The sequence below is a fragment of the Barbatula barbatula genome (assembly GCF_947034865.1).
Source record: "Barbatula barbatula genome assembly, chromosome: 13".
NCBI classification, from domain to species: Eukaryota; Metazoa; Chordata; class Actinopteri; order Cypriniformes; family Nemacheilidae; genus Barbatula; species Barbatula barbatula.
Genome location: NC_136776.1, coordinates 15594519 through 15610288, shown reverse-complemented (window position 1 = coordinate 15610288; position 15770 = coordinate 15594519). Strand labels below are relative to the sequence as shown.

The window sequence follows — 15770 nt, the reverse complement described above, 5'->3', positions numbered from 1 at the left end:
AACAAGCAAGAATAACATCAGATTTAAACACCAAGAGCAAAAACCTGTTTGTCAATTATCAAACTAACAGAATTTAATCATTTTAATGTTCAATGTTTAGAGAATAAAGAAAAACACTGAGACTTATTTGTTGATATGTGAAAATGTTTAATATACTTGTTGATTGAAAACACTAGGAATCAAAACACTTGTGTCATTTTGGCTTTTTGGTCTGTTAGAGCTCACTGTTAGAGTCAGATTCCGAGTCACTGTAATCTACAACCAGAGACTTTCCAGCACTCAAACCAGTGCCGTTTGACTCCTGAGCCTCACAATGCACCTCTGACAGCCGAAAATTCTCAGATGTGCTTGCCTTTTGCGTGTCTGCAGAGGAGCAGTTAATGTTTGTGTCCTTGATGTTATTCACATCATTTGTGTGTTGAGGCGTATCTTTGTTTTTGAAGTCTTCACTGTCCACATTTTCTGGGGTCAGGTCAGGGGAGGAAGCCTCAGAGTTTGAAGCGCTGTTGTTGTCAGTCTTGCTTCCCTCAGACTTTCTGCGTACCAGTACGTGTGAACTGCATGTTCTAGAGCCGAGCGCTTTAGCGATGGCTGCTCCTCGTCCCTGTTGGCCTAACTTCTGCAGTAGACTCCCAGCAGGTCCCCTTGCTGTTAAAGAGGGGCTTCTAAACCAGGACCGCGACGATATATGTTGCCTTTTACTCTGCTTTTTGTCTTCATATGCTGGAAAATAGAAAAATAAAAATGTGATAAATGATCAAGTAAAAACTGCAACGTTAAGATCTTTGTTGCAAAGGTGTTGTAGGTGGTTGACAGTGTGTCACAATACGATTGGCAAAGTGTTTTGAGTGGATTAAGCAGGACCCGAGTGTTTCCAGGTAGAGGTCTTCACGGAGGATCCGGGACCTGTACAAGTCTATATTTTAACTGGTTAGCCGGGTCTGGGTTGGGTCAAAATCCTATTACTTCGGGTCCCGAGTTTTTTAAAGATTTTTTAACCGAGTCGATTAAAATTCAGCACTGTTTGTGTTTTGTAACTTAGTTTCAACTGGTAGTATTAGGTGAAAATAAAACACGAGCAAACTCAGTCAGGACTCGGTCAGCAGGGCAGGCCGACACGCAGCTAACGCACATGCCTGACAACATGACTTTAACAGTTGGCGATTGGCTCTTAAATATAGAAGGCGGGACTTATTACACGATAGGGCGCATTGCAACTCATCCCATTCCATGTTTATATTAATATAAATTAAGCGTCTTGTTATATCTTAAATTGATGTTCAGACTCGGCTCAGAGCACATAGATCATAGCAAAGTAATGCTGCTCGTTCAATCGGCAAGAAAAGAAAAACATGGTTACCACATTAGCATTAGGGAGGAACGTTAGGTAAGACAAAATTTTTTTACTGACTTAACATCACTTTGCTGTAGAATTTGTGCTGATCGACTCCGAGGTCTGTCTTTCTGGCCGGGGTCTAACTTTCAAATTATATTCGGGTCCAGGTTGTACATTTACGGCATTTCTCGGGTCTTAACAGGTTCGGGTCAAACTTTCAAAATATTGGACGGGTCCGGGTCGGGTCTGTGTAGCACAATCACGGGTCTCTTTGGGTTCGGGTTCACATTTGTCCAGGCCTCAAGTGCCTAGGTTTCATGTGTTGCTATGTGGTTGCTAGGGTAAATATGTACATCAGACTCACAGTCTGGGGTCTGTAGGGTGAGCAGTGAGGCTAGCTTCTTATCCTCCTCTCTCTCTGGTACCAAAGGGATGGACAAACCGGTCCTCGCTCGCACCACATTGTCCTTCTCTTCCACCTCCGCTATCACTTTCTTCTCATTCTGCATTGGCAAACCACAAACAGAATAAGAAAGAAAACCTCCAGGAGGAAAAGCTGATAAATCAGATAGGATCTAATCAAAAACACGGTTTTAGATGTACACACCCTGAACTTCCTGCGGAGTGCGCTGTTGAGCTGAAAGTCATTTTTCCAGCTGGCCTGGTAGTCTTGAAGCTCAGTGAGAGACGGTAAGGCCGCACGTAACTTCTCCTTATCTTTTCCTCCATGGTCTAATTTATACATGGGATCCGTCTCAAGTTTCTCCTTCTCACTGTGCTCTGCAGTTGTAGTAATGACACAGTTTAACACATTGCTTTAATATCGTCATAATACTCCTAATATTGAAATTATGGATATTCAATTGGGATAATTTTCTTAACCGACGCTCGTTAACCGTTAACTGAGATTTTTATATAAATCTGACGTTGAATAAAAATACAGTTGCCGATTGTCTGTGACCCAGTAAAAACTCATTTTTATGGGTTTATTATGAAAGTGCAAACAGTAGCGTACAAAACGGATCAACAACGATCACAAGAGAACCTTGATGACAACGAACAAACATAATATTATTCACAATATAAATGAAGAATATCATTTCAAAATTTCGAAAATAAATAAACTCTAAATAAACCTAAACTGAAAAAAAAATCACATAAATTAAATAGTTAACAAATTAAGATTTTAAAATATTTATAAAAAAGAAGCATATCCACATGCTGCGGGGATGATCTGGACCGCAGCCTGTTAACTGCTATGCCCGCGGTTGCGCAGCCGCATCATCCGACACCGCTTGTTCATGTTCTGTAGTGGCCATTGCCAAAGATGCACATTTCTGTCAAATGCTCTATTACTTTTTTCGCTCGCTTCATTTTGCGTTCTCAGCGAAATGTCTGTTGGCACGTGTGGCTTCACGCGACGACGTCTTTCACGTGTTGATGTAAATTAACAAGTATTAGCACATCTTTCGTTGTCATGCAAAAAACATGCAAATCTATTATTTATTATCTGCATTGTCATACCAAAACATATATATTTCTTTTTATTAAAAGAAATTAAACCGTTTAACTGATAGTAGAGGTGGGCGGAATGGTCAAAAATCTAGTTCACGGAATGAGTAAATTAATTTTACGGTAACGACATATTCATGAAATCTCGCATTATAATGATATATTTTAAAACGAGTTTTTCTTAGATTGATTTAACTAATTTATTTATTAGTTAATTTAAATGCTCACCATAGTTAAAATGTAGGCAAGTTATGAAAATGTACTGAAGATATCAAATTAAGTTCTGACAATCAGATGTATTATTTATATCATATCTATATCATATGTATACAGTAGGAAGATAGACATCATGTATAATAATGAAGTTTTAATATGCACAAACAATGAGAGTACAGTATTTGACTCGTGTTATAAACTGGTGTTCATGGGGCCTGTCCTGTATGTGTTTCTCGTTTTCACTCTCTATTAGATGAGCAATATTCGTTTGTTGCTTTAGGGAGAAGAATCGCAGGACTGGAGCGGATCACTAAACTACAGACCGAAAGAAGGTCAAAAGAATGTTTGATAGGTTCATTTGTTACGCGTGGATTCATTCATTCGTTTTTTTCAGAATAGAGCCCAATTTGCAGAGCGCCGAGTTAAACACGCCCACTTATTTACATTCCGCGGAAAACACGGAAAAGAAAAATCTCGGAAGGAAATATTCTGCCCAGCCCTAACTGATAATAGTAATCGGTCATAGGGTTTTACTATCAGTTAACGGTTAAACGATTAATATGAACATCCCTAATTTAAATAATATCATCATAAATACAATAGTGTACCAGTAGTCAATATCTGTTCATTCTCAGCCATATCCCATCTCTCCTCTTTCCTCTGGGCTCCACTCACGATGACATAATCACAGGTGGCTGGATCTGTCTGCATCTCTATGTAGTTGACACACAGATGGCACTTCATTCTGAACCTATGATCACACAAACACGAGAGAGATGTTATGGATGAATGCTACCTCATCACTTCAAGGCGTTTGACTTAAAAGATCTGGATACAATCACCTGTATATTGGTGTTGTGTAGTAATTGCCAACTTTCTTCTTCTCTGCGTTGTATCGGACCCCTTAGAAGACAAAACAGATTCATCTCCATTTAGACATTAAGACTTAATTGTGGTTTGTTTTATAAAAAAGTATGTAAAACAGTATGCAGCGTATGATTTTGAAATTGTCTGTGATTTGTTATACAGTTTACAAATTATGTAGGATAAGCAAGATCAGCAATGCATTATGCTAGTCCAATAAGTATGATAAAATACAATCTTACCCATGCCTATATGATTCTGACAGCCATCGCACCAAATATTATAAGGCATCTCAAATCTGAAATTTGAAGACGGAGACCATATTAAGACAAATAAAAAAACACAGAAACGAAAGTAACAATACTGTAAATGTGTGTTACCGAATAATGAGAATGCCCTGAGACAGTTTCCTTGCCCTCTCCCGTAACGGGTGGGTGTTCCAGTAGCCGTTAATGGAGCCATGCTATGATATAAATGAGATATAGATGGATGTTTCAGAAGGAATCTTTTAACAAATAAGCTATAATAACTCACACAAGGAGATACAAAAATGGAGATACTGTCTGGTATTCTCACCTTGGCAGGATCGAAATCCGGGGGGTAGTATTTGTTCACTCCTTTCCTTTCACCCTAAAACAGAAAACAAGCATTAATACAATGCTCTTTCACAACCAACAGAAATCATACAGTATAACAACATAACAAATCAAAGCAGAAAATAGACCCGTACCATTTTGCTGGTTAAAGCTCAGCTCCAGATGATATAACGTTAAGTTTCAATCAGACACAACTGCAGAAATGACAGATAAAAGCTGTACATCACAACATCAAAAATACATTCAAATAAGTCCAGTTACATGGTATTCAGGGCATGTTAAATCGTAAAAGTACCATGGTATTACCACTTCGGACGTTTCTACAACAGTACTTTTGATAGTTTCCCCCCCCCCAAAAAAAGTGACTGAATATGAAGGTAAAACATTAAAACGTCGTTGTAATATAACGCGAAGTTAACAATATGTTCATTGGGATTAACTTACATAATTGTGAACAGGCGATATTTGATATGTCCTAAAATGACCAAATCCAGGCCAATAATAAAAACGCACACTGCGCAACTATCCCCGCATCCACGTACAAGTACTGTACGGAAACACTGTTTACAAAATATCGAATTTGATGTAAAAAAATATAGAATTTCATGTATTTAACACTAACCAAACCATCTGCGTAAACAAACTGCATCGACGTTTACTCGTCGCGGCGCGCGTCACGTACAGCTGCGCAAATAACGCTACAGCGCCGCATGTGGAGCGGAAGATAACAGCGTTGAGATATCATACACTGAGCAAAGCAGACAAGTGTTGACTTTGGGTTTATTAAAGCAGAATGGCTGTTTTTAATAGTCTTCTGTATTTGGGCTTCGTTTGTAATAATACAAGCAGACAAAGATACGATATTATACAATACTTTCCGAGCCAGGGAAATCCTCTTAAATAAAAAATCCTTTGTACCCACCTCATAAGCTGTAAATAACATCCTTTCGTCTGCTGGCTCTGGTTTACTTGGAATAACCGTGTCTTGTTTGCCAGTCGGGATTTCACTGGCAGGTGGGCATTTTCCCTTCGCTGAGAAATAGTGAAAGATCTCTGGAGTTTATATGAGACTTGGAAAAGTATTTTTTATTTTATATGGAAAGCAAACAAAAGTGACATGAGAAAAATAGGATTTCAGGTTTTAAAGCTCTTTTAAAACACAATACAGAATAGTTGTGTATATGAGAGTTATTTAAATCATTCTGTGAGAAGTCAAGGGCAACAGGCTTTTGTACGTTGGGAGATTACGTTACATGCTTAATTTAGCTAATAGACTTAGATTTCTATTTATTTATTTTTACATCTTCCTTCCCTTTTTGTATTTCAATATTCATGTGTTTTCTGCATTGCAAAAATCTCTATAAAAATGTCTTGACCAGAAAACAACAACACTGAACAACATAGGTAGAGATCCTAAATGAGAAACATTGGTCCAGGTGATTGAGGGATGTGGTTCAGGAATGGTGTGAAGGATGAGAAGTGATGGAGGGGGCAGGAGCTTCTAATTCAGATTTACAGCATAAACAGCCCTTGTCTGGCGAGTTTGAGATTCCCCACTAATTCCTAGAGAATGCTTCCTAACTTTGGAACGACGCTCTGACATTCCTGGCCGGAGCAGACGAGCCCTATATGGGTCGGGCGGGAAACCTGCCTTTGCTGGTATATGCACTTCCAAATGCACTAGTTCATCTCTCTATTCCTTAAACACCCCTGAGTCTCAAATTAAAAAACATTAACCTGCTCAGCAGTACATAACAGTATACACAATTTACTCTTTATCTCATACTTTATTCGAAATAATCCACATTGGGCTCTTGGAACAGGGTATACAGTACATTGGGTTATTGTTGCTGTTTTGTGCTGCAAATTTCCAATTTACACTGATAAATAAAGATACAAAAGTTATTTTAAGCAATGCCATGGATGAACTAAATTGGGTTTCCCAAAGAACAATTTACTAAAAGGTTGTGCGAATGTTCTTATGGAATCATTTATTTATTTTATCTTTAAAGTCTAAAAACCTTTTACACTAGGTTCTTCGGAAAGGTTCTTCATGGAACCATACAGCCAAACAATATTGACAATTTAACACAACTTAAACCTCTCTGAAAGAGCAACCACTGAGCGAAAGCTTTTTCTCTGGAAAAGCAATATAAAATGTTGGGTGCTGCAATAATATTTGAAATGAGGGGCCATATTAGACATTTCTTATCATCTTATTTTGAATCATATTATGATTCAATGGCAATTTTTCAAATAAAACTTTACAAATCAGCATATTTAGATGATCACACACTTCATCAGATCATACAGATTATCCTGACAGAGTTTGTTATTGGATAAGAGCTGTTGTTATATTCTCATAATACGGTTATGTATTGTTTTGTCATGTATCTAACAATCCAAAATCACAAAGCCAAGTAATGAAGAATGCTGATACTTTTTTTAGGAATAAATCTGTAGCGAAGGGATCTGGCATCTGCATGCACAGGTGAGCTCTTGTTATTTGTAGACAGACAAAGCCCTTTTCCCTTCTTTCCGTCTGATTGGCCGTGAGTCCACACCTCCCACTCATGTCACCCTGTGTTTTACAGTGTGTGAGGGTAAAACTGTTTTTCCACTGTGATCTTGATATGCGATTTCTGCCTGACTCAGACAGCCTCAAATACCAAAGTCTCAGCATGTCAGACTGGTTCCCGTATATCTGCTGGATGCATCTGGCACATTCTTTAAATAGTATGCACATACCACTACTGTCATGACAAGATGTTCAATTAAAAATCACTATCATCACGTAATCATCATCACCACTGTCATCATTGTGGTTTCATCATCACCATAATATCCTGTACATCTCACAGTTCATACAAGGAATGACTTTTCCCTCTTTATGATGCGGAAAACAAAGAGGAGTTAAGAAAAGATTGTAAACTGAATCAAAAAACTATTTATCATCATTTCATTTCAATGGCGAGTCAAAAAGCAGTTTTCTTCCAAATCTATTCGCTCTCGCGGACCACAGCCCATATGTTCCAATCCATGTCTGGGGACGCAGAGACCCTAGCCCTCTGACCCACATGATGTCTAGCTCTGAGACAACATCATGCCAACAGCTCCAATGGAAACTGACCTGACAGTAATCTTCTTGATCATAAATTAAGATGATAAATAATGACAGACTCTCAAGTTGAGAGATTTCTATGGAAGTTTTCCTGTGAAGCTGATTGTTTTATGGTCATGTGTCAGAGTTAAACCACCTGACTGATTGGCTGAAATCCTTTCCCATTGATCTTATTTAGTGGAAAAAATTTGAGTCATGCATTTATAGATGTTTTTTTTTATTATAACTGAATAGACAGTAGTGGCAATGTCAAGTTAAATTTCCAGGAAATACATTGAGAATGTGTTGTGGAATTTTCTTATTCCTTAATCAAGGTGAGTCAATTTTGACAAACGCAACACACAGAGACATCAGGTACTTTGCAAAGTATTTTATTGTCGTTTAATCTGCATCATAAGCAATGAGCATGGTGCAGAGCAAAAGCGCTCTTTCCTCCTACACCCAGAGTTTATATATTAAAACGTGAAACCCCCTCCCTTTGCCCCCTAGCCAGAATCCCGAGCTGGTTTACGAGAAGTGATGCCCGTTATTCCAAACAGAACATCTTGGCCTCTGCTCGAGGGCAAAGGCAGAGTGGTATGACGCGTATAGAGAAAAACATGATAACATAGAAAAGAAAACATAGATAAAAACTTCATAAACATATAGATAGACACATCAAGAAGCTAGACTAGAAAATTTCCATTACAAATGTATAAGAAATTAAATTATTAGCTAAACAGGGTGTCTATTTCGTGACCATTTCAGACACAGTATCCAAGCCTAACACACAGCTGTTTTCCATACAGAGCCATTCTGTGTCTATATGAACATAGCACACAAAGCATTATCAGAGACATCTCCGTAAACCATAAGCATCCACTGATTCCACTGACATTGCAGGATTCATGTTTTCGTAGTTACATAAGGAATGCAGATAGTGAAAAAATCACATTTTAATAAAATCCCCAAATTTATGTTTCTGAAGACAGCCATTATTCTTGGTATTTCCATTCAAATAACTTCTGTCATCTACTTTGTTCCTTTTAATTATGGGCCCGTTTTATCCATCTTTCATGTTAACCCGTACATCTCTCCTATGTTAATTCTGTATGTATACTTCTACAATGTCACATGACATCTATTCTATTCCATAAAAACTTGAGCAATGTGTTGGTGTTAATCAATGTCAACCCAACCTCAGCAACTTCTTGCAGTCAGATTATGAACAGCCCACAGCTTTAAGCAATTCACCTCCTCTTACATAATCCATACTTCTACATTCTCCATAATCTCCACCCCTATACATGGAGCAATTCCAGTACCTCTACAATTCAATACATTTAATAAATGATTAAATAACAGCAGTGAGACCAGGTGAGAAACCAGGAGCAGAAGGGTTATTCCACCTCCCGTCCTCCCCTCATCATCCCCTCCGCCCCAATGGTTCCGACCCGCTTAGATGGATATATAAGAGATGGTGGCTTTGATTCTTAGCATCACCAACGCTCTCAACCTGAACAAAAGAGAAGAATCAGAAAATGATGCGTTCTTTGCTGAAGATCATCGTTTTGCTGTTTTGCATTCATACAGGAGAAGGACGCTGGCTTGGAACAATACTAGGTAGGATGGAGGTTATGACTTTTAGGAACAGGGCAATTAACTTTCTGTGTTTGATGCTAAACTCAATTAGTCTTTGCTGTTTTTCAGAAAAAAAGGGTCCAAATGGTTTCCCCAAATCATACTTCAACGAGGAAGAGAGGAAAGGAGGTGACAATGAGGAAAAGCAAGGATCCGAGAGGCATATGCAAAGGGAGATCCGATCGCCCCGCAGCGCGGAATCCCCGTGCGCTCTCCACTCCATCCTGCTCCAGGTGCGAGACCTCGGGCTGGGGTATGACTCGGACGAGACGGTGCTGTTTAAGTACTGCAGCGGGACTTGCCCTCGCCTCGCCACCAACCACGACCTGACGCTCACCAACCTCTTGCAGAGTGGCATCCTACAATACACCGACCAATGGCATCACCAACCCTGCTGTCGACCCACACATCATGAAGACATGGTCTTTCTCGACAATAATCATCGCTGGCACAAAGTGGAGAAACTGTCTGCTGCAGAATGCGCCTGTATGGGGTAAGGACAAGGGTGGCCAGTCCAGCTCTCTGATTGGCTACATGAACACTATGTAGTGCCTTTGAATTGAAATACAGCATTCATTCAGGTAGAGTGGTCTCACTTTCTCCGTGGAGGAAGGTACATTTTTATGTATGGGAAATGTATAGTGGTTTATTTTGCATGACGTGGCTTATTTGGCTAATATTGCGATGTTAAAAAAAAGGTATGGAACTGTCAGTTTTGATAAACTAAGAGACACAGTTATGAGTCTGCAGATTTGTCCATCCTAACCAAAAATAAAACATATTTATGTGTATAAATTATTTATTTATTTGAAACCCGTTTAATAAATTATTGTTAATCTTTTTTTTATGTGCCTTGTGAAAATGTGTACAGTTCTGATTAAAATACAAGCAAACGCTGTTTTGTTATTTGTGTCATTTCACTTCTTAACCAAAAAATGTAAACATACTTTGGCAACTTCCCGAAACAATAAAAATATAGTTCAGAAAAAGGCATGAATAAAACCGACTACCCAAATATTCATCATGTCTTTCTGTAATATCTGTAAATTTCTACAAAACACTCCACCAGCATACATCTTCTAAGAAAAAAATTATTTACTTTATTATAAAATACAAAAATGCAACTTGGTCACATAGTTAATATCCCATTTGTTCTCATTCATTTGTGAATTTCACTTTGCACTGTCCACAGTCTCATCCTCCGGCTCCGCCCCCCATACCTGAACATGCCCTTCCATAGCAGTCAAAAGGCAGGGCTCCGTTGGATGAAATGATAGTGATTGGACAACAGCTTTTCCAACAGGCAGCTTCAAAGTCAGGGAGCCCTATAAAGAGAGATAACATGTATGCCTATAAGTCTACATCGTTGTATTTATTTGCACTCGGAATCAAGTTCTGCTCACCTCTACCAGATCCCAATAGTAAACATGACCATCTTCTGAACAGCTTAGAACATGCGTGTCTTTATCAGAGAGACAGCAGTCAAGCTTATAGCCTTTGTTTACATGACCGGTGTACCTGTGAATTGGCATTATAGACAAACAGACATTTTATAACAGATTCACACGGGTCATAAACAAAGCAAATCAACAAAATAGTTATACAGCAGTATTTTTTGTGTTGTACATACTCTCCGAGCATCTCCCCTGTGCTCTTATCTAGCAGACGCACCGCAGAGTCCAAACTGGAGCTTAGCGTGCATTGTCCATCCCGACTAAAGCATATACAAGTGATGGGACCTGTTAAACGCACATATAACACAAAAGTCATGAAACAAATACAAACAGCAAATGTAATCTCATTTCATCACATGAGATATTTCCTGGCCAGATTTCAGGTGAAATACTCACTTCCTATGAAATCAACATGAAGCTGACCCATTCTTAGGTCATAACGCCTAACTCTGCCATCCACAGACCTAAAACATGACAAACTATAATCACTTTAATAGTTCCACATTTCAAGTTCATACATTCAAACATAGACGCGACAAAAAAGCTAAAGTTAAATATTTTCACAAGCAGACAATTCAAGAACTTTAGAACAGACTTTAGTTGTTAAATTTAGTTTGGTTCTGACCCTGTTACCAGCTCATGCTCCGACACCTTCAGGCTGCTGACTCCATCTCGGGCCTCATCCAGGATCTGAATGGGTTCCATTCGTCTGGATCGAGTGTCCCAACAGCGCACTGTACCATCAATAGAGCCTATAAGAGAGCGAGAGTGAGATAAATTGCTATTCTAACCAGAACTCTCCTTCCATTCTATCCATTTCCTTAATAGTGACCTACCTGACAAAATTACAGTTGCTTCCTCATTAAACTGCACACAGTTCACTTTCTAGGGAACAAGCACAAAAGCAGAAAGACAAGAAATTGATAGCTAAACTTCTAAGTCTCCTACCCCATAACTCCACCAATATCGCCATGTTGTACATGTTAAAGCAAATGTGGATGAGTATAAATAATAATCTTATATGGGTTCACAATCCTTTTTAACGACAGTGATGTACCAAAATAAAGCGATCCATCGAATTGAATTTATAGTTGCCATGAAAACTCACCCCGGCGTGTCCGCGGAGTTTGCGCGTCACCTGCCCCGTGGCCACGTCCCATAATACTACAGTCTTGTCAGAACTGCACGAGCACAGTTGACTATTGTCGTAAGAGCTAAAACAGTGAGAGTGACGCGTTTAATAAAAGCCAGCTTGACTTTCTGATGATATTTTATAAGGTTGAAACACACTCACGAGTCGGCCTCCAGCACCTCATACCCGTGGCCGGCGTACGTCTTCAGCAGAGTCCCGCGACTGACGCTCCACAGTTTCAGAGATTTATCACTGCCACATGTCAAAATATAATTCCCGTCGGCTTGAAAGATACAAATGCAGATTGTTTACAGTATATAGTGAAAATACACGCGAAATGTTTAACCTCAACAAAACATCAACTCACCATTGAAGCGCACGGCTCTCACAGCGCCCTGCTGACAGTCTACAGTCCGCAGAAGATGCTTCGGCAGCTGAGTGCCTTTAGGACGCGGCTGCGGAAACGCCATCACTTTGTTACCAATGCGTCATATAGCGCCAATAACATATATGCATTTTAGCCCAAATATGTACATCTAAATTGTGAGACTGTATATAATAAACTCTCAACGACTAGTCAGTTCGACTGCATGAAAACAATGTTCCTCTACGGATCTGTAATGAAGTTCAACCGATATGCTGCTTATTGGCGCCACCTGTCGTGTCGGAGCCAACGCATGCTTTCTTCTTAATTCTTTCCCTACTACTCCATAGATGCAGTGGTCATTTTGCACTAACAATGTTGCACTATAAATTCAGAAAACTTCCAAATGTATTTATCACGTTTCATTCCATTCATCGAAAGCTTTATTATAATGACAACACCCCACACAATGACTGCAATAGTATGGCGAGTTGAAGTGCAACAGAAACCTGCCCTCCTTGGTGGACATTTATAGAAACAAGTTGACTAACAGTGCAGCGATATTTTACAAAACCAGAAATCTGAGTAAAATAGACCATATTACACCTCATGGGATGCGAACATGCTTGTTTACATTGTATAACACCGTATGAACAAAAGTTGAAGAATGTATCATTCGTGGTGTCAAAGAAAGTTAGGCTGCGTCTCAGCTTTGGTCACGTTTAATGAATAGAATTACAATGTAAAAGCAAGCAAACAATGAGACTATTGTCCCGGTTTCACAGACTAGGCTTAAGACGAAGAATTATATTGTGACGAATAACTTGACCTTACATATCTTAAATTATGTCAGTGCCATTGTTTTATTTCAAGGTGCACATCTGTAAAAGTTTTTTTCTACAGCATTTTAATAAAAGCGACTTAAATAGCCTAAATTCACTAAGGCATAGAACTGGTTTAGGCGAAGCCTTGGCTATGTAACCGGGCCTTTATCTCTTAAAATGAAGAACAATTGATGTTAAAGCAATATATTCAAGTTTCAAAGTTATCAAGGGAAGATAAACTGAACACATGAAAAACTTTAAGCAACAACATCTTTTTAAAATTTTTATCTACATCTGACCAGTATTTGAAAAAACTTTATATCTGCTATTCAAACCGAGTAAATCCTGACAGACATGTCAATTACAAAGCAAATCAGAGGTACAAAAATATTCAGTTTCTCATCAATTATTTCTTCTTGCCCTTGCTGGGTTTGGCTAGGAGTGCAGGGTCGATCTGATCCGGAGTCAGTCCTCTGACAGAGAAAAGACGAGCGGCGCGTTCCTGCAGCGTTCCTCCACATTTCATCCCTCTTTCCATCAGCTCTTTCTTCACCTGCTCCAAACCCAAAGCTTCCAACTGCTCGACTCCACTCACAGAGAGCAAATCCAGTGGCCCTTCCACCTAAATAAAAAAGAAAGATCATTTAAATCACAAACTAAACTTGAACACACACAACCATGAGAAAAGCACATCTCCTTACCACTTGTATTTGAATGCTCTCAGCTGGGCTACTCCATGTCTCTGGTTGTACAACCTGTTCTTTCTCCCCTTCTGTGCTGCTGCTCTGTGTGATCTCAGCCGTACACTCTTTCCCTGCTTCTTTCTGCACCTCCTCTACACTCCCTTCCTCCTCCTCCCTGCTGGTATTCAGTGTAGTCTCAACCTTCTCAGCCTCTTTCTGCACCTCTTCTTCCATCCCTTCCTCTTTCTCCTGGTTGGGTGTTGGGGATCTGGGTGCAGGACTGTTGGAGGAACTGCTGGTGCTACTGTGTTGATCCTGTGGTTTAGTGCTGTCCTGCCCCCTAGTGGTCGAGGACAGCAAAGCTGGTTTGGGTAAATCTAAGCCACAGGAAGCCCCAGACTCCGAGGTAGAGGGAGACACCTCACTGTCGCTGTCGCTGCTTTCACCAGATATACCCATATCATCCAGTTCACCTAGGCCGGTCCTATTGGTTAAAATAAAATGTATTATTATGGGGTTGTTCATTAAATCTACATCCAGGTTGAATACACACATTCAAACTGAGCTCAGCTCACCAGAGGCAAACCTTCTTTGATTTCTTTTTGCTTTCGGTCAGAGTCGTACGCTTGCGGCTTGGGCCTTCGGCTGGCTGCACAAGCCCACTGGAAGATGCTTGCATGCCTAAAGAATAGAGAAGTTTATATTTTTAACCATCAAATCAAGTAAAGTTAAGTAATATTTCAGTACAAGATATGCAATACAAGTATAAATGCTGCAAGATATTTCGATAGCATATTTGATTTATATCATAATAGCAAAACGTCAGTCTGATTCATTGGAGCTTTAAATATTTTTGTTATATTGATATAGATAAATGTCTTTCTGTCCTTTTTTAACCAGATTTAACACTGTGTACTTTATATCTCTTGGTTTAAATATTCTGCAAATGCAGACGTGTTTATAGTTTGCCAGAAATGCCAGAAAGTTAGAAATGAATCCAGATTTCCAAATAACCTTTTAGTACAGAGTCTTCCAGTCTCTCTTGTAATTCGTGGCATTGCTGCTCATAATCGGTGTCTGTGAAATAATGTTTCGGCTCGGCCAGTTTCCTCTGAATGCGTTCCAAGCGCCGCTGCTCCTTCTCTGCCTCTCGATCTGCCTGCTTCTTCAACCATTCTGCCATCCTGCACATAACAAACACAATCGTATTTACACCGGCCTGAGATAAGCAGTGCTTATTGCTGATCTAATGTTATAGAAATCTTTAAAGATGGATATCATAGTCATCAGCATTACTCTTTCTCGTGGTTGACGTCACGCAGTCTCCTTCCACTCAGATCTCTGCAAGCCTCGCGATTCGTGGTCTTTTCAATTTGTGCACCGAGGGCCCTCAGCATAGACCCGAAGCCTACACAACAAAACGAACTTTAAACATCTTAAGAGAAACAACACATTTATTAATACATTTAAGATGGGACTTGGAAATGTTAGCGGATGACTGTAGCGTTAATATGTTCTGCAACATCTCGTTACCTCCTTTGCCTCCACATAACCGAGGCTCCACACGATAAACCACACCAGACTTAAGCAAGTCGGTACTGTGAGATATGCGTCCATTACTCGTCACATAGAAGTCGGAGAAAGAAAGACTCTAAAAAGAAAAACATTCAATCGTTATAACTAAGAAACTACCAAACAACAACACACTCTTGGGTTCGGTCTCAGGTCATGTTAACGTTTGACTCTACTCACATCTTTAGTGATAAAATGATCGATCAGATCTCTGACTGTCGAGTCTGGGGCGATGGTTAGATTGCTAAACTTCAAATTAGGTGAAATCGCAAAGAGCTCCATGTTTTCCTCTTCTCTCGTTGTTCTAGCAGACGTGCTTATAAACTTCCGGAATATCGATGACGTACTTTGACGCAACTACGGAAACCGAGAAAACGTCCCCTTTTTCCACGTTCCTTTTTTATTTTAACACCACTTAATAATATAATTCTATCAATATAATTTCTGAGCTGATCAAAATTAAAACGTGAACTACT

The 15770-nt window shown here is 39.5% G+C and overlaps 3 protein-coding genes across 7 annotated transcripts; all 3 read right to left on the bottom strand.

Annotated features, from left to right (window-relative positions):
* Positions 1-129: 129 nt before the first annotated feature.
* yju2b (YJU2 splicing factor homolog B) lies at positions 130-5278 on the bottom strand. Of its 3 annotated transcripts, XM_079471852.1 has the most exons (11): positions 5147-5278; positions 4969-5071; positions 4659-4718; positions 4505-4558; positions 4309-4391; positions 4171-4226; positions 3907-3967; positions 3673-3815; positions 1944-2116; positions 1701-1839; positions 130-723 (listed from the first exon to the last, which is right to left on the bottom strand). In XM_079471852.1, the coding sequence occupies exons 3-11, from the start codon at positions 4659-4661 to the stop codon at positions 215-217; spliced, it is 1221 nt and encodes a 406-aa protein (XP_079327978.1). In that variant the 5' UTR covers positions 4662-4718; positions 4969-5071; positions 5147-5278; the 3' UTR covers positions 130-214. The 3 variants fall into 3 exon arrangements, with proteins under 3 accessions (XP_079327978.1, XP_079327977.1, XP_079327979.1); XM_079471851.1 differs by lacking the exon at positions 4969-5071; XM_079471853.1 differs by having other exon boundaries at positions 4820-5224.
* Positions 5279-8001: 2723 nt separating this feature from the next.
* wdr83 (WD repeat domain containing 83) lies at positions 8002-12483 on the bottom strand. Of its 3 annotated transcripts, none has more exons than XM_079472018.1 (10): positions 12219-12483; positions 12014-12134; positions 11828-11933; positions 11556-11604; positions 11345-11471; positions 11116-11183; positions 10896-11004; positions 10669-10783; positions 10442-10590; positions 8002-9140 (listed from the first exon to the last, which is right to left on the bottom strand). In XM_079472018.1, the coding sequence occupies exons 1-10, from the start codon at positions 12319-12321 to the stop codon at positions 9083-9085; spliced, it is 1005 nt and encodes a 334-aa protein (XP_079328144.1). In that variant the 5' UTR covers positions 12322-12483; the 3' UTR covers positions 8002-9082. The 3 variants fall into 3 exon arrangements, with proteins under 3 accessions (XP_079328144.1, XP_079328143.1, XP_079328145.1); XM_079472017.1 differs by having other exon boundaries at positions 8002-9624; positions 10486-10590; XM_079472019.1 differs by having other exon boundaries at positions 10486-10590.
* On the bottom strand, positions 12474-15674 carry sde2 (SDE2 telomere maintenance homolog (S. pombe)). The gene is made up of 7 exons (XM_079472016.1): positions 15475-15674; positions 15256-15373; positions 15019-15130; positions 14737-14906; positions 14298-14403; positions 13741-14206; positions 12474-13661 (listed from the first exon to the last, which is right to left on the bottom strand). Exons 1-7 carry the CDS (start codon positions 15574-15576, stop codon positions 13446-13448), a joined length of 1290 nt encoding a protein of 429 aa, XP_079328142.1. The 5' UTR covers positions 15577-15674; the 3' UTR covers positions 12474-13445.
* Between the last annotated feature and the right edge of the window lie 96 nt (positions 15675-15770).

Coding starts and splice junctions, on each gene's coding strand:
- wdr83 (XM_079472017.1), bottom strand. CDS start 12,321: ATGGCGTTTCCGCAGCCGCGTCCTAAAGGCACTCAGCTGCCGAAGCAT. Junction 12,135..12,218: donor GAGAGCCGTGCGCTTCAATG/GTGAGTTGATGT, acceptor GTATCTTTCAAG/CCGACGGGAATTATATTTTG. Junction 10,784..10,895: donor ACAGGGGAGATGCTCGGAGA/GTATGTACAACA, acceptor GCCAATTCACAG/GTACACCGGTCATGTAAACA.
- sde2 (XM_079472016.1), bottom strand. CDS start 15,576: ATGGAGCTCTTTGCGATTTCACCTAATTTGAAGTTTAGCAATCTAACC. Junction 14,404..14,736: donor GGAAGACTCTGTACTAAAAG/GTTATTTGGAAA, acceptor TCTATTCTTTAG/GCATGCAAGCATCTTCCAGT. Junction 14,207..14,297: donor TCAAAGAAGGTTTGCCTCTG/GTGAGCTGAGCT, acceptor TTTAACCAATAG/GACCGGCCTAGGTGAACTGG.
- yju2b (XM_079471852.1), bottom strand. Junction 4,392..4,504: donor CGGATTTCGATCCTGCCAAG/GTGAGAATACCA, acceptor TTTATATCATAG/CATGGCTCCATTAACGGCTA. Junction 3,816..3,906: donor TACACAACACCAATATACAG/GTGATTGTATCC, acceptor GTGTGATCATAG/GTTCAGAATGAAGTGCCATC.